The sequence below is a fragment of the Zerene cesonia genome, chromosome 10 (genome assembly GCF_012273895.1).
Source record: "Zerene cesonia ecotype Mississippi chromosome 10, Zerene_cesonia_1.1, whole genome shotgun sequence".
In the NCBI taxonomy this organism is placed as follows: domain Eukaryota; kingdom Metazoa; phylum Arthropoda; class Insecta; order Lepidoptera; family Pieridae; genus Zerene; species Zerene cesonia.
Window position 1 is genome coordinate 5,030,563 of NC_052111.1, and position 17,278 is coordinate 5,047,840.

At 32.4% G+C, this 17,278-nt stretch overlaps 2 protein-coding genes across 2 annotated transcripts; both read right to left on the minus strand.

Annotated features, from left to right (window-relative positions):
* LOC119829367 (titin homolog) lies at positions 1 to 5,003 on the minus strand (the record flags this gene model as incomplete). Its single annotated transcript, XM_038351837.1, has 6 exons — positions 4,559 to 5,003; positions 3,717 to 4,495; positions 2,558 to 2,662; positions 1,540 to 1,717; positions 807 to 945; positions 1 to 718 (listed from the first exon to the last, which is right to left on the minus strand). Coding segments are annotated over exons 1-6 (2,364 nt in total), but the record flags the coding sequence as incomplete, so codon positions are not given.
* A 3,187-nt stretch (positions 5,004 to 8,190) lies between these two features.
* On the minus strand, positions 8,191 to 15,438 carry LOC119829368. Its single transcript, XM_038351838.1, has 8 exons — positions 15,381 to 15,438; positions 14,787 to 14,942; positions 13,620 to 14,267; positions 13,456 to 13,556; positions 11,027 to 11,131; positions 9,220 to 9,394; positions 8,986 to 9,124; positions 8,191 to 8,920 (listed from the first exon to the last, which is right to left on the minus strand). The coding sequence occupies exons 1-8, from the start codon at positions 15,436 to 15,438 to the stop codon at positions 8,191 to 8,193; spliced, it is 2,112 nt and encodes a 703-aa protein (XP_038207766.1).
* Positions 15,439 to 17,278: the final 1,840 nt, after the last annotated feature.

Here is a 17,278-nt window from a genome sequence, read left to right on the forward strand (position 1 = left end):
AGTATCATAATAAATATTTTTCAAAGATGGTTTTCTACATCGACAAAAACATTCTGTCGTGTGCGTAGATGTATTTGAAGTAGCAGTGCGAAAGGGAGTTCGTAAAGGTCTTGATGCACCAGCTGTAAGTTTATCAGCACTTGCGCATGATTGGCTTGGTCGTAATCGTCGCTCCCTTTCCAGTCTAGCCCGTTCGATTCGTTGGGCGTATGCTACGCTTTGTTGCAAGCCGGCTAAACTATCGGTTCGTGCTGGAAAACGTTCTAAACTATTGGAAACTTCTCCAACTTCAGCAGTATCTGTATCGACAATTTCTTTATGATCTAGGATCATGCCAATATTTAATTTTAAATTTGCAGACCCATCTCTAAATATCAAGTAAACTGTGGCTTGATCAAGAACCTTTAGTGAAAAATTTTCATTAATTTTAAGTGCTTTCATTTTTATTTGGAAGGGCTTGAATTTTTGGGTTAATTTTTTGCTCTTCTCTTTAATAAAATTATCAAATTCGATTGCAAGCATTTCTTCGTTATCATTTCTTGGTTTATCATCACCATGCCCACCAAGTTTTAAAATATCAGGGTCTTTATGCGCCATTTGAGTATCAATCATAACTTGCTGTAGAACAGGAGGATCGTTTAATGTGTGCCATTTCCAATGAGACACGGGACCAATATCTCTATCAAGAACAACCCCTTCAGTCTGGTTATATTTAAGCCTTAAAATAAACGAAAAATGAGTTAATATTGAAATAAGTAAATTAAGTATAAAATCAATTCAATAGTTCCGTTCATTACATAAGCTACCTTATTTTTCCACTGTGATCAAAAACAATACCGTTTCCTAAATAATCAAAGGTAGCCAGAATTGTATAGGGTCGTGCACGGCCTCTTTCGTCTGGTTCACCATTACTATATATAACAAACCTTTGCTGGGCATTTATTTCTGAAAAGATAATTTTGATATGAAAGTTTTTCTTATCCTATTGCCCAATCTGAACGGATAAAGTACTAGTAAATTAAAAACAAAAAAGCCCCGACCCCATTTTTTTTTGCTCATTTATTTGGATTTGTAATTTCTTATTTTAAGTTCTGTGATCGATTCTCACTCAATACAGCTAAAATCACTCCCAACTTATTCACGTTTCGTTAAACAAAAATTACAATAAGCGCAACCGTTAGAGAGCTACGACGCCAGAGAAAGACATAACACATAACAGTTTTTGTGTCGAGTCCTAAAATTAATAGTTTAGATAAGTGGTTGAGGTGGATGTATACCTCAGTAGCATTTTAATTATTGTTACAAAAATAAATGTTTTTCATTAGTACACTGCGAATACGATGTCTGCTTACAGGGTAAGGGATAAGGAAATAATTGAATTCTGGAAAGTAGGAAAGGACAGGGAAGGATGAGGAAATGGAAATGGGCCTCTGGCTCCCCCACTCACCGTATGTAACAGCATTTCACGCCAGTTTTATGTGAGAGTTGCCGGTTTTCTTTGGGGATTGCCGGTTTTCTAATACCTTACGTTCAAATTACCTTCAGCGTCATAATAATCTAGTGCTTTTCTTCCATTTCTATAAAACCAACGACCCTTTCCGTTGTCATCAAATTCTGCTAGTTTCTCACCAGTGTCATGTAACATTAACTTTTTATTTTTATTATGTTCGAACCAATCGAATTCCGGATGTGCGGGCCTCATTCGATAGACGTTCATCTACAAGTAAAACAAAAGACAAAATATTATATACGTATACACATATATATACATATTGGGTACAAAAAACAACAAATAAAAATATCAACATCATATTTTGTTTAAAATTTATGTAACGAGATTTTTTATTTTAAACAAGGGAAATCATTTTTCTAATCATATGTTTCGGTTTCATCGTATTTTTACACGCTTTTTATTAGCTTCACCTGTATGTTTGTTTGTTTGTTTGTTTGTATGTTTGTTTGTTTGTTTGTAACTGACTTCTTTGGGCGCGATTTTGACCCACTTTAAACGGCCAGATTTCGTTCAAACTTTGTAGATTTATTGAGGACCGATGACAATACACTAATTTGATAAAATTATTCCAGTTTTCAATTTGCAAAATATGATTTTTGTTAAAGCGTGTTTTATAGTTTTTTTAAACTATTATATTTTATTATTAACCAATAAGATTTGATAGTACAGTACTCAGTGGCATGGTGATTGGTGTTATGTTATAAGTAGTATTGTGTTGTATATCTGTGCCGTGATGTACTAATTCTCCGGCGTTATTGCGGCTTACCGCTTCCGGAAAATAATCGTAATCCGACCTTAGACATATATATACAATATAAATAACTACGTATGGCCACGTTAAGTGGGGGATGATATGCATTTTATAACTATAATAAATATTATATTATATATATTATTATAAATTTAATTGATAGGTTTAATCAATTAAATTGAGCCTTGAAAATTTATATAAGTTTTTATTTTTAATCTATTTCTAAAAAAGTATTTTTAGGATAAAATATATATCTACAACCAAGTTATAGAAAAATAGTGTATAATAGATACTTTTCGCACAACTTTTTCAGTGGGTAGCATAGTCCAACCTTTATCAATAAAAGAACGATCTGACAAAGCATAACGAATAACACCTTTGGCTGTTTCTTGTTCCGTCTGAAAAAAAAACGTTATTAGAAGCATACATTTTATGAAAAATTTATCGCTGTTATGGTTGTACTTTTGTTAATTTTGTTGCAGCATTAGGTATACTTCAATAAACAAACTGTAATTGCGGAAGTAATGTAACACTGAGAAAAATATGTGGTAAAAACGTGTTTTCATATTATTATTGTTGACCTTTGCAGTCGTTTCGGCTTTTCTACTTTTGGACATTCTTCCGAAATGAAATATATATAGAAATGTATAGAACTTTTTTGCAAAATAAAGGTATTACAAAATTTGTTAAAACATTTACTAAGTTTAAATAATAGACAATAATATTATGTAAAAGGGCTTACAAAATGAAATAAAATATATTGACATTTATATTATTAAATCTAATCGTTATAAGTATATCACATAAAAAGGTTATATTAAAATACTGCAAAAAGTTCATACATCGCAAAAATAGAACATCAAATACGATATATTATGTATAAATGCTATCGGCAATAAGTAATATTCAGGAATCTAAATATGCATATAAAAATATTGTGAACCGATTAAATAATAAAAAAAAAATCTAGATCGAAAGAGTAAATATACTCCAGAAGTGGTTCCATTACTATCAAGTCAGGATCTGGTGATACTGAAACTCAGGGAAATAGAGGAAAAACCAACTAAGTCACAGTTAAATTAAGTCTAAGACTTAAATTATGCCCCACTTCCCGGTGTCCGATTAAGCTAAGGTTTAGCATTCGTATATAACTTTACGTCAATGTAATAATCTGGAAATATTGAACTGATCTGATGATGGGATCAGAAAGTGGAAAATGGAAAACCTCAACGGTGAAAAGCAGACACGAAATTTTGTAAATGGATTAACAGTCGGTTCAATATTCTTTTCAAATAATGTATTTAATTTTATTATTATAAATTATGTTTACGAAATTATAACCAACGTCTGATACCATGCAGACCTACTGCATACCCACTTGAAGCATTTATATTTGCATACAACTATCACGTTAATTAACCTAGTTGTGTACCTTTGTCCATGCTTACTCACATGTCTAATAGGAGCGGGAGGTTTCTTTGCTGATTTTTTTTCCTTGTCATCTTTTACTGTAGAATCTTCTTCTTGAAATTGTGATTTAAAAAATAACGGTTCAAACAGCATTCCCTTCGGAGGTTTCTCAATGTATGGAATCCTATTTTTCAGAATTCTATCACCTATAATGATGCTATTAGGTTCTTTTTCTCTATTTTGGTTATATAAAACGTTATCCATATCGAGTTCTAGCTCAGAATCTTCGCAAATCGTGCAATCCACCCCTCGTCTTAATTTATGTCTCAGATGGGCTTTGATTGTACAAGATGAGACATTTAAATCTGATAAACGTACTGGTTTTATTTTCATTTTCTTTTCTTCAGCTTGCTTTATTTTAACTAGTTGCAGTATTAAATCATCTGATGACCCTTTTCTAAGTTTGATTTTATTAATATTTAACTCTTTTATCGTTGGCTGTTCTTTTGGTTTAGTGGATTCTTGTACTGTCGCCTCTTCTTTTGGTTTATTTATGTTTCTTTCTGATTTGACAAGGGCCATTTTTGCAAATGCTTCTTCCTTTTGCTTTTCATCTGCAAGTGTCTTCAAGTGCTTGCTCGTATTTTCTTTGTTTTTTAACTTCATTTGATCATCACTTGCTTGTTTCTTTGTACGCAATTGTTCAGTGGGTTTGTTTGGCTTTGGCTCCATTTTATTTTCTTTAACTTTTGACATTTTGTCTTGATCTTCCTTTTGTTTACGGCGTTCCTCTTTTTCCTTTTGTATTTGATCTTGTTTTTCTTTTTTCATTCTTTCTTTTTCCTCTTTTTCTTTTAATTTTCTCTCTTGTTCCATTTTTAAACGCTCCTCTTTTTCAGCTTTCTCTTTAAGTTTTTTTTCTTTCTCAATTTTTAGACGCTCTTCTTTTTCCTCTTTCTCTTTTAATTTTTTATCTCTCTCCATCTTAGTACGATCTTCTTTTTCCTTTTTTACTTCGTCCTTTTTACTTGACTTTAAAGAGTCTTTATTCGATTTAGATTCTTTTGATTTTATTTCAGGCTTAATGCTTTTAGATTTCACTCCGCTCTTTTCTCTTCTACTGTCTTTCAACACAACTTCATCCTTTTTTTCATCTTCATTTATTGGAACTGGTGTGGTTTCTGGTTGTGGTTCGACTTCTTTTTTAGATTCAGCTAATAGTGCCTTTTTTTCAAGTCGTGCTTGTGCCTTTCTATCTTTTTCTGCTATTTTTCTTTGTCGTTCTTTTTCCTTATTTACCTTTTCCAATTCTGCGCGAACACTTAACATTTCTATAACTTCCTTTATAATTTCTGATGAACTCTTTTGTTTTTTTATAGATTTTTTAGCACGCTCTTCTCTTGGGAATAGATAACTAAAATTATGTTCTTGTTTGCTATCTGTTAAATCGGGTATGGACGACTTTAGTTGCCCTGTAGATAGCGACTTTTTTAAAATTGAAGTAGCACTTCCTTTATGAGTATGTTTTGTTTTTTCTAATTTGAAAAAATCTGATAAATTTGAAAGACTTTTGCTTTTGTCTATTTTATAATGTTCTTGTGATAGTAATCTATTCTCATCGATTTTTAATTTTTCAGGTAAACTTTCGTATTGGTTTATTGTTTCTGCATATATTTCATCATTGTTGTCGGTGTTAACATTTTTATAAAAAACATTGTTGTCGTAGTGTGCCGCCTTTGGAATTGTCTTTTCATCCTCTATCTGTTTTTTCAATTTATGTAACTTATGTCGTAATATAGATGGCCTCTCACGAACATCATCTGTAGAGGATATTGTTAAGTCATCATCATCAGTCACGAGTGAACTTGCAATATTGTCATAAGATTTTACTTTTCGAATATCATTTGCACTGGTAGCGATGTGTACAATTTCATTATATGTTAATTCACGTTTTTGTTTTTTTATTTTATCTTGTTCTTTCATTGGAGTTTCCAATATGTCTTCATTTGTTCTAAACATTTGATCAATTATAGGCTCGGCAACGTTTGTTAAACATTCATAATATTTATGTCGTTTTTCTTTAGCATGAGCATGTTTCGACAATTTTGCTGCTTTTAAAAGAATCATGTTATTTTCCAATAAATCTACAATTTTTGAAAGCCATGATTTTATCTTTTCTTTGCTATATTTTTTTACTGACACATCTCTTGCAACTGGCTTCTTATCTAGGCGAGATTTACTTGTCTTATGGATTAAATATTCGTTGATGCAGTGATCACAAACGCCTTTGTATTTGCATTTCTTAATGGTAAGTAATTTTCGTCTATAGTTTCTTAAATTCTGTTTACAGCGTGGGCACTTTACAAAAGTTTCTGAAAAAAGGCTTGATTGATTATTTCAAGACATTTTATACACTCAATTGTTTACGTAATTGAAAGAATTACATACCAATTTTTTTTACAAGATCCTCATTTATATTGTTAACTGGGTCCAAAATGTAATCGCTCATAGTACCCTGTTATTATGTGTACATAATATTATAGTTAGTAAATTGAATTTCTATAAGATTTCTCAAAAAACTAACACATATTTGATTTTATCTCTACCTTCAGCCAGCAGATAAGTACTTAATATTCTACACTTTACCTAAGATCTAGCAAAAATCTAGAAAATAGCATTTTTGTCTAAAAAAAGTCACAAGATATCTTGATATCTTGTGACGTTGTTGTAATTTTTCTTCACATCTTGATTTGAGGTGTGATTAGTAAGTATTTAACTAGGTACTTCCTAGTAGGTTTGTTTAGGACTAAATCTGTACCGACAAAACAAATCAATATATCGTTTAAATTCTTCATTTATATAAATTACCTAAGTTACCTAGTTTCGCCCTCCTTGTAGTTTATATAATGCTACAATTATATGAATTAAAACCTTCAAATATAAAATTTATTAAAAAAACTCAAATAGTTTCATACAAAATCATATCAAGAATGTCAATTTGACAAAATAATATTGGAAACGATTTTTTTTCAGTGATCATTCAGGGCACAGATAGATAATATAGCTGTTCAAAATTTATTTGTGTAAAAATTGCCCTCAACTCACATGTTATGAGGGTATTTATTATCCACTCTGTGCCCGCGACTTCGTTCGCGTGGATGTCGGAATTTATACTTACTTACTATACTTTTAGTGCGAAGCGCTGTTAGAGGATGCCGAAATGTATTCCATTTTGCACGCAGTTGATCTTTGGATATAGTCCAGTTAAGTTCGATAGTTAATAATAGAAGCTGTATATTTTACTTCGGATACACTTTTATATTCTTTTTTTTTATAAAGTGTGAACTGATACGAAACAAAAAAACTTAATATAACTTTAATTTACGCATATATTGCTGTGTAGGTTAAAGTTACGCGAAGCTGTGAGACCAAGTGCAGATAGTGCAATCTTTTGAGACTGAAGTAATTGCCATGAAACAAGAGCTAAATTTTACTTCCAGTTACGCTTAAAACAAAAATTCAAAAAATACTGGAAATGTGTTGCATTTGTTGTTCTTTAACACCCGGGCTATTATTATGATTTTTACATTTACAACAGTTGTATTATGTGTATAGATATTAAGATGTTACGCTCAGAGACATGAAACTCTCATTGAGCAATAAAATAGCTTTAAGCGCGTTGTGAGCACAGAAAAAGATCCACATCGTGAAATCCTACTATCCTACTTCCTACTAATTTTATAAATGCAAAAGTTTGTAAGGATGTATGTGTGTTTGTTGCTCTTTCACGCAAAAACTACTGAACCGATTATAATGAAATTTGGTACGTAGACAGCTGGACAACTGGAATAACATATAGGTAACTTTTTATCCCGATATTCCTACGGGATACGGACTTACGCGGGTGAAACCGCGGGGCGCAGCTAGTTTTAAATATGAACAAAATATTACCCTACAGGAGTTTATTACATTTTGACTACAGACTTGATTCCTGATTTCAGTTTTCATAAAAATTATTGCCAAGTACTGTTGAAATATTCACCCTGTACTAAAGCGATGGATAGAACAGAGACTAGTCAGCTAACTACACTTGAGACTAGCAAGTCTCGATCCATACCAGCTCATGTTGACGAAATTCGAACGGAAAGACCATTAATATTTTTAAAGAGTGTGAATCGAGCACGCTCGCAACGGATTAGGCCAGGTACCACGCCTCCACAGAATATAAATGGTCAAATAAAAGCATGCTACTACGAGTGGAAGAGTCAGAGGCCCCTCTTCCTTTCCTCCTCGCCCAGTCTATACCTGTAGTCATCTATCTCTTCTTTATCCCCTTTGTCCTATAAGCAATACATTTATAAAGATATTTTCTCTGGAAAATTTATGGGCGCTTAAAAATTAAAACTACAGATAATACTACAACTTATATTCAAAAAAACTTATAAATAAACTTAATACAACTTATATAACAGTAAGATAAAAATTATATTGAACAAAAAAATAATAATAAATACAACTATATTAAACGAGTATCATAATATAAGTTTTTAAGAGAAGGTTTTCTACATCTGCATTGATATTCTGTTGAATTTGTTGTTGCACGTGAAGGCGCTGGGAGAATTGGCTTTTGCAAAGGTTTTGATATGCCGGATATTAGTTTATCAGCACTAGAATAGATCTGCTTTGGTCGAATGCGTCGCTCGCGTTCAAATCGAGCTCTCTGTATACACTTTGTTTGCTCTATATTTTCCTGCAGAGCGGCTATGCTAGACGACGGAGCAGGATAACGTTTGAGACTATTTGAAACTTCCCCAACTTCCGCGATGTCGGTATCGACGATCTCTTTGTGATCCAGTACCATACCTATATTTAATTTTAAATTTGTTGAACCATCTCTGAATATTAAGTAAATTTTATCTTGACCAAGAACCCTTAATGAAAAGTTTTCATTAATTTTTAGTGCCTTCATTTTTATTTGAAATGGTTCAAAGTTTTGTGATAACTTTTTGCTTTTTTCTTTTATAAAATTATCGAATTCTATTGCTATCATGTCTTCATTCTCATGTCGTGTTATATCATCACCAGGTCCACTGAACTTTAAAATATCAGGATCTTTATGGGTCAGGTGCGTATCGATCAAAATTTGTTGTAGAACAGGAGGATCATTTAAAGTATGCCATTTCCAATGAGATACGGGTCCTATGTTCCGATCTAAAACGACTCCCTCGGTTTGGTTATATTTAAGCCTAAAAAAATATTCCATATTAATTTACTTTTTAAACTATCAAATATAAAACAAAATAAAAGGTACCTTATTTTTCCTTTGTGATCGAAAACAATACCATTTCCTAAATAATCAAACATGGCTAGAATTGTTAAGGGTCGTGATCGCCCACGGTCGTCCGGTTCTCCGTTGCTGTATATGACATATCTTTGCTGAACATGAATTTCTATAAAGAAAATTATGAATTATGAAGAAAATTATGAAATGGCCTCATCTCATTTCAATACAGAATCACAAAGCTTATGTCATTAATTAAGTTACCTTCGGCATCATAATAATCCAGTGCCTTACATCCATTTCTATAAAACCAATGTCCTTTACCATTATCATCAATTTCTGCTAGTTTCTCTCCGGTGTCATACGACATTTTTTTATTCTTGTTGTTTTCAAACCAATTGAATTCAGGGTTTGCGGGCCTCATACGATATACATTCATCTGCGTTATAAACATTTTTTACATGACTAACACTAACCATTAAAAGAGGAACTTTGCGGTAAATCATTAGGCATATACATATCATTCATAATTTGTAAATTATCTATTAAAAACTAGACAAAAACAAAAAATCTTATCTCTTAATCTATGGTTACTGAAGATTTGTCTGTTAAATTGATTACTGTTTTTTTTTTTTTATCTGTTAAATTAATTATTAATAGTTGATTACTCAAGTGACATTTATGAGCATATAATATTAAAGCCAAGGTAGATAATTTTTGAAAAAAAAATTACCTACCTTGAATATCTATTGAAAATTAAGGGAAAAAAACTGAGTCCTGCATTGCTAGTGCAAATGACTAAATATTTTGTGTCACCGTTTTCCTATAAAGCAGTGGTGGCTCAGTGGTGAGAACCCCGGACTTCAAAATCGATGAGTCGGGGTTCGAGACCAGGCGAGTGTGCAGGAAATAAATTGATTTTGGCCGCACTTGGCCAGCGTAGTGGACTATGGCCTTAACCCTCATAGGAGGCCTGTTTCCCAGCAGTGGGATGATGATGATGATGATATTTCATGGGCTGATGATGATGATATTTCGATCTAGTATTGCGACTTTTAGGCTGAAGCCGTACTATAGTTTTAGTCGCTCAAAGCGCAAAACCGCCCGAAATGCACATACTACGAATAAAAACTTTTACGTAAATATAGGTAAAGTCTGTGAAAAAATAATCTTGGCGTGTTTTCGTGGTTTATACCCGTGAGCATTTTGAAACAATATGTCTGTTTAGTTCGCGCTTTATTAATCGTGCTTTATTAATTATATTATTAACGTTTAAAATCCGTTAAAAAGTTTTTAATTTCTAAATGTATAATACTCGCGAAAAATCAAACGCAAGAAAATACTAATATGTCTGTTTTTAAATCAATCGCGGGAAAAAACCGCAATTGAGGCCGCTTATATTTTTGTACTCGAATCAGAAAATAACGTGGTTAATAACCGCGGCTGTTTAGCAGTAGTGCTGCCTAGGCTATATATAGTCTTCAAAGGGTCCGAGTATCGAGGTTATAAAAATATTTAATATATTACGTGGTATGAACTCAAAACTAACAAAAACTCAGTATCATTCGAATCCATTCAGCAGTTTCACGTTTACACACCGTTAAGGTATAGATAGAGAGAGACAATTATTCAATACAGTTTAGGTTCAATCTCAAAGTAAAACATTTATTTATTCAATTAGACTTCTTAAAGAAGCATTTTTTATTCGTCATTGCATAGTTTTAATATTTACCACGGGTTCGGAAGCAGTTTCTAGAGAGAAAATCCGGCAAAAATGATGTCAATTTTACATTTCAATTCTAAATAACATGTAATATTTAATATAGCAATGATACCAAAGAACTGTTCTGTGGTTCTTAAGTGACAACATCCCATGGATTTTCATATGCATTCCATATGTAGGCTCCTTGAACTAATACATTTTTAATATAGTTTTGGAATTTACCAGTTCAGTGTTGATAGTAGAGTGTTTTTTTTTTATTATTCTCAATGTTTGTATTTGTTTCGTTACATGTATATTATTATTTTGTATAATATTATATTCCTTTAAAATAAAAAAAATCACCAATACCTGCCGTACAATTTTTTCAGTAGGTAATAATGTCCAGCCTTTGTCGATGAATGAGCGATCTGATAAAGCATATCGCGTTACACCTTTGGTGACTTCTGTTTCCGGCTATAATATATAATATAAACGTAGTATAAAGATTTCATGAGGAGTATAAAGTAAAATCGTTTATTTATATAGTAATCATATTAAATGTTTCTTATAAATTATAAAACTTCATACATTTTTCTTGTTCATAGCGTAACGTAAGTAAATTAATAGAAAATTAAAAACTGTGTAAAAATATTGAGTACATTTGTTACCGTACCGTTGTGTTATAGTATTTTGACAAAACAAAATATGTAACTGTAAAAATGTTTTGAGTTTTGACAAATCGTGAGTCTCAAATTGGACAAAGAACCAAAGAGTAAATTAATATACGGCATAATACCAATAGCAAAGAGTACCGTCAGTCAGTCATGTCATGTCAGTCACTAGCTCACCCGGCTCAAACGATAAGTTGTTGGACAACTCTCAGACCTAGGAAACTATATTTTACACTTTCATAAAAATCAGTCCAGCCGTCGGTGGAGTATGTTGACTGAGACTGGGGGACGAGAATTCTATACATTATTATATAGAGATATAGAAGCCCAAGAAGAAGGGCATTTGGAATTTACTTACGTAACCTAAGCTGAGCTGAGTGAGAAAGTAGCAAAAATACGTTGTTTACTGTTGCGTGGTCATCGTATTTTTTATTTTATTCTAGAGGAAATACTATAATATGCTATATACCATAATAATAAGTTTCCGCGAGCCGAAAGCAATTAAAATAGCTACTTAAGATCTCTGACTCTCTTTCACTCTCCTTCTATTACTTAGGTCAGTAATCCCTCGCACATTCCACACAGTGCTGTCTGGCGCCATGATGCCATATTATTATTCCATTTGTTAATTTAAATAAATATTTTTCACATTAACAGTATTGCTCAATATAATCGTTAGATTATTGGGCACTATAGTTGAACCATGATGTTGAACCATCAGTATAAACTGACGCGCTTGAGTATCAAGATGGCGTTTTATTCTATACTAGCTTGTGCCCGCGACTTCGTTCATCCATCTTTGGATGTGAACAATTGTATTTCAATTAAATTACTCTAAACTTAGATATATGGGTACAAATCTTTTATCTTAATTTCGCAGCGGAACACAAGAGTACACTGAATTATCGATTATATTACAAATACTTTTTTTTTATGTCATAGCGGGCAGCTGAGCTGGTGGTTCGCCTGATGGTAAGCGATCACCACCGTCCATAAACATTCGCAAAGGTAGTACCGTGAATGCGCTGCCCGCTTTTATGGAGTAAGGGAAAGGAAAGGATTAACGACTGGAAAGAAGGAATGGACTAGGACGGGTGAGGAAAAGGAAACGGGCCTCCGGCTCCCCCACTCACCGTACGAAACACAGTGGCATGCCACTATTTCACGCCGGTTTTCTGTGGGGGTGTGGTACTTCCCCGGTGCGAGCTGGCCCAATTCGTGCCGAAGCGTGCTCGACTCCCACAATAACTTTTAAAGAAATATCTTTTAATCTACATTTGGGATTTTTTCCTTCATGAGTCAATATACAAAGACCGAAGGAGATATCAAAATTGTGCCATAAGAAACATTTTTAGGCGTGATGAGCATTTTCTCCAGAGCGTATAAATTTGAAGATCTGAAACACTTGATATGGAACTTAAAGAGCCATAATTTCTACTTATGTTAAAGTGTAGCTGGACTTTTGACATAAGTAGAAATTATGGCTTAACAAAATAACAGTCTGATGGGCATTTTGTGTCGACAACATTTGATGTTATCTGTGGAACTTCGGGATGAAAAGTATTGTATCTATACCTCAAACATAATTTTATTGAAAGCCTTCAAGTTAGTTCGCACGAACGAAGTCGCGGGCACCAGCTAGATCTTGAAAAGCGCACACGTAGTTTGAATAAAATCTATCCTTGGGTAAAAATTAAGTCTAAAGGAGTCGGTTACATACACGCATACAGGTGAAGCCAATATAAGCGTGTTAAAAAGTAGATAGACATCAGAAAACTAACTCTAGAGTTTTTTCTATCACTACTTAGTATAAAATGAAGTCGCTTTTCGCCATCTGTGTCTTTATATGTATAATTACATCCAATAAACTTCTCAGAATTTAATGGGGGCAAAGCTGCTGATAAAAGCTAGTTTCATATAAAATCATAGACTCTATAATCATAGGTTCTGATTCTTGATGTTAAGTAGCTACATAACTTTTGAAGCATGTGTCCCTTCTACCTATAAGGTTTCCCTATTTCTTGACTCACACATTTGTCAAAAATCTAATACAAATAAATATAAATTATACTGTAATTCCACGGCTACTATAGAATAAAATTCATACTGGTCCGAGCACCCTCTTACCTGTTTTTTGGGAGGTTGAGGAGACTTAAATTCTTCTTTCATATCCTCATGAATTGGTTCATACTTAGTATTGAAAAGAAAAGGTTCATGAGCGTCCTCATCTTTATATTTTTTTTTCTTAGGAATAACATTTTTCACAATTTTTGTGCCTTTGATAACATCACCTAGTTCTTCTTGTTTTTCTTCATTGTATAAAATGTTATCTATATCCAGTTCCAGCTCGGAATCTTCACAAAATAGACAACGTGTTCCAGGCATGCACTGATGTAATTTATGACCTTGATGTCTTTTAATGATTAGAGGGGATATATTTAATTCAGACCAGCGTTTCGGTCTTACACGATGTCCACCTTCGGAATGCTTAATTTTTACTAGTTGTAAAACTAAATCGTCAGTAGATGGTTTTCGCAATTTAACTTTGCTTATGGTTAATTCTGTAGTTGTGGGTTGGACTTGACCATCATTTTTAGACTTTTCCTTTTGCTTGTTTTTCATTCTAGATCTCATTTCCTTTTCTTTGGCTTTAATTATGGCAAGGCCAACACCTTTACTTTTATTTTCTTGATTTTGATCAGCGTCTTTAGTATAATCTGGTGTTTCGGAACCTACATCGCCTTTAGCGGGCGTTTCGGATTGTGATTCAACTTCCTTGTCTGTTATTTGTGTTTGTTCTTTCTTTCCTTTTTCTTTTGACGCCTCATTCGTTTGTGAATGCGGCCTATCTAGTTTTTTCTGAATTTCTTTCTCATTTTTTTCTTTATAAGTGTTTTTGGATTTATCATAAGATTTTCCTTTTTTTTCTTTCGCTTTGTCTGTAATTTTTTTTGAACTTTCTATTCTTTTTGTATGGAGTAGATGTGGTGTTAATTTCTTCTCTAAGTCAGATTTATGTATTTGTTTTTGAAGTTGGTCGTTTCTCTTTTCTTCTGTTAACTTACTAATCGGATCCCTTTCTTTTTTAGTTTTTTCTAATTCGAAAGTACGTGAGTTTTCTATTATTTCTTTTATTATTTCTGAGGAACTTTTTTGACGATTAATAGCTTTTTTAAGCCTTTCTTTAGGAAAAACATAACTAAAATTGGTCTTAATGGTGGTATCCTTTAGACTAGAAAATGATGAATTAATGTGTTCGAAAGATTTCGATATTTTGATATCAGAGGAAGTGCTTTTATCGCATATATTATTAAAGTTTGTTGAACTTATGTCATCCGATAAATTTGAAAACAAAAAAATATTTTTGTGATGAATTTTGTCAGTGCACAATTTTTGAATTCTTAAGTGAGACAGTCCTTGACCCTTTTTATTTTTAAAAATATTGAATTTCTGCTTACATATAAATTGCTGTTTGCTACGACTTGATTCAGATAATGTAAAATCGTTTTCAGAGGGCACCACTAGTCCAAACTCAGTAATTATTCTCTTTTTTGGTGCATCTTCATCACGTTTAACTATTTTTTCCGGCTGTTCCTCTTCTAAAGCTACTAGATCTTTTGTGGTTTTAAACATAAGCTCTATCTTAGGTGTATGTTCAGTTGTTAACGATATTTTATAACTACACAGTGTTTTTGTTGATGATGTAGTGCTAGAATCAGTGGGCTCCAAAAAAATCATTTTATTATCCAGCAATTCTATTATCTTAGACAACCATAATTTTACCTTATCTTTTATGTACTTTTTTCGTGTGCTTCCTTTGTAAGAAGTCTTCCTATGAATTCCACTTTTGCGTGTTTTATGAAGCAAATAATGAGCGAGGCAATGATCGCAAATACGATTATATTTATTAGTACCAACATTCAAAGTTTTTCGTTGCATATTCTTAAGGTTTCGCTTACATCGTTTACATTTTATAGATTTATCTAAAAGTTTACAACGAATAAAGTTAGTTTGTAGTTATTGGGACATTTTAATTTATTAATTGTACTTACAGATCTTTTCCATGGATTTTTCTGTTAGATCTTCTCCTTTGTCCATTTCATTACTCATTCTATAAGAATAACATTTCAAAAATATTATACAAATCACACATAGCTAACACTACACATTTATGTATTATTAACTGATTTAAAAAATTTAGTTTTGATTAGTAGATATATTATTGACACGTATAATCAAGGAACAATATTATTAAAAATGCAATATAATCATAAAAAAAACAATACTTAAGTGTAGGTACTTAAGTTTCTCTACGTAAGTACGTAGCTACTACGTGGGGGAACCGGAGACCCGTATCTTTTTCTTTACCCTTTCCAGTCGTTTCCTTTATTCCCCTCATCAATAATTTCCTTATCCTATATCTTGTAAGCTCGGCAATCCATTTTTAGAGAGGTAAGGCAATTGGCCTTATTCTGTGCTTATGCCTCTGCAAATATTCATGGGCGGTGGTAGCTTACCATCAGTGTTTAGTTTGTATCAATAATAAGTTCGGAAATTACTAGATCGATTTTAAAAATACTTCTACTGATAAAAACTGCATTGTGTGTATATTTTACATATTATACAAAAATAGATTAACCTCCGTACGGATAGACTATGCTACTATGCTGAAAAATTTTCAAAATTACTTCTTATCCTAATAAGAGCGGGGACAAATTCAGCAAAAAAAACATTAACTAATTGACTTAAGATAAAAGAAACAGATAGATAGATGTAGACCAATATATTTTAATAAATGCCTAGCTTCTTGAAAAAACATTTGTTACTACACCGTAGGTACCCACCTTATCTAAAATTGTAGACTAATTATATAATTTCTATTTTTAATATATTTCTAATTATCTATTGACAAATTAACATTTACAAAGTTTCAGTAAAATAACAATATGAGAACAGTGTGATACAAAACGATTAAGCAGTTAGTCTCAGACCATCCTTCAAGTATTTTTGTACGTAAAAAATTATTTATGATTAGTGGCAGATGTACGAAGAAGGTTACAGCATATATTTATCGTCTATAAAGATTGCCCTCCTACTAATCAGATGCTAAGTACCTAAATATTAATAGTATAATTAATAATATAATCTAATCACGAAATATGAAAACCATTTACAGCGAAAAAATTTTGCACTTATTTTTAATGATCTAAGTTTCTAAAAATTATTAGTCAACCACTCGCGGAATGACGTTCCCAAAAAGAGGAGGTTCTCAATTCGACTGCCTTTTTTGGTTTTGTTACTCGATAACTCAATTTTCAACAGATTGACATGGTTCCTCTAGTGTTTGATGGAAAATTTTTGTCATTTGGTCCCATCATGGAATCGAGTATAACCTCGGAACGTCGCGGTCGGTGACCGTATATGTATAAAATCTTTCGAGACTGAATAGCAAAAATATTATCATTATATTTTTGCTATCTAGTTTCTCAAAGATATGTATTCGTTGGAAAAACGATTTTTGTAGCCCTTCTACTACATCCAAATCTATCTTAAATCGTTCATCAGTTTATGCATAATAATGTATTCATAGCATTCCTTTACGAAAAGCTAATCCTCTATTTCATAATATATATATATATATATACATATCTTCGGCAAGCACGCAGTCACACCAATTATATAAGAACTGTATTTTAAATTTTAGCTTGAGTGCAATTTTTCTTATTTGTTTATTACCTTTCCTACTAGTAGTGCTATCCGCGAAGGGGGGCTAGTGATCTGTACTACAGGACTATTACGACCTACTTTGGACACTAGTCTTTCACAATGTTCATACTACTCAGTAGTTTAATGATTGTGAAGGCAAATAAAGAATTTTTTATTTATTTATTTTATTTGTAAGATAATTCCTAAAAATGTTTAAAACCTGATTAAACCATTCAATTTGTGT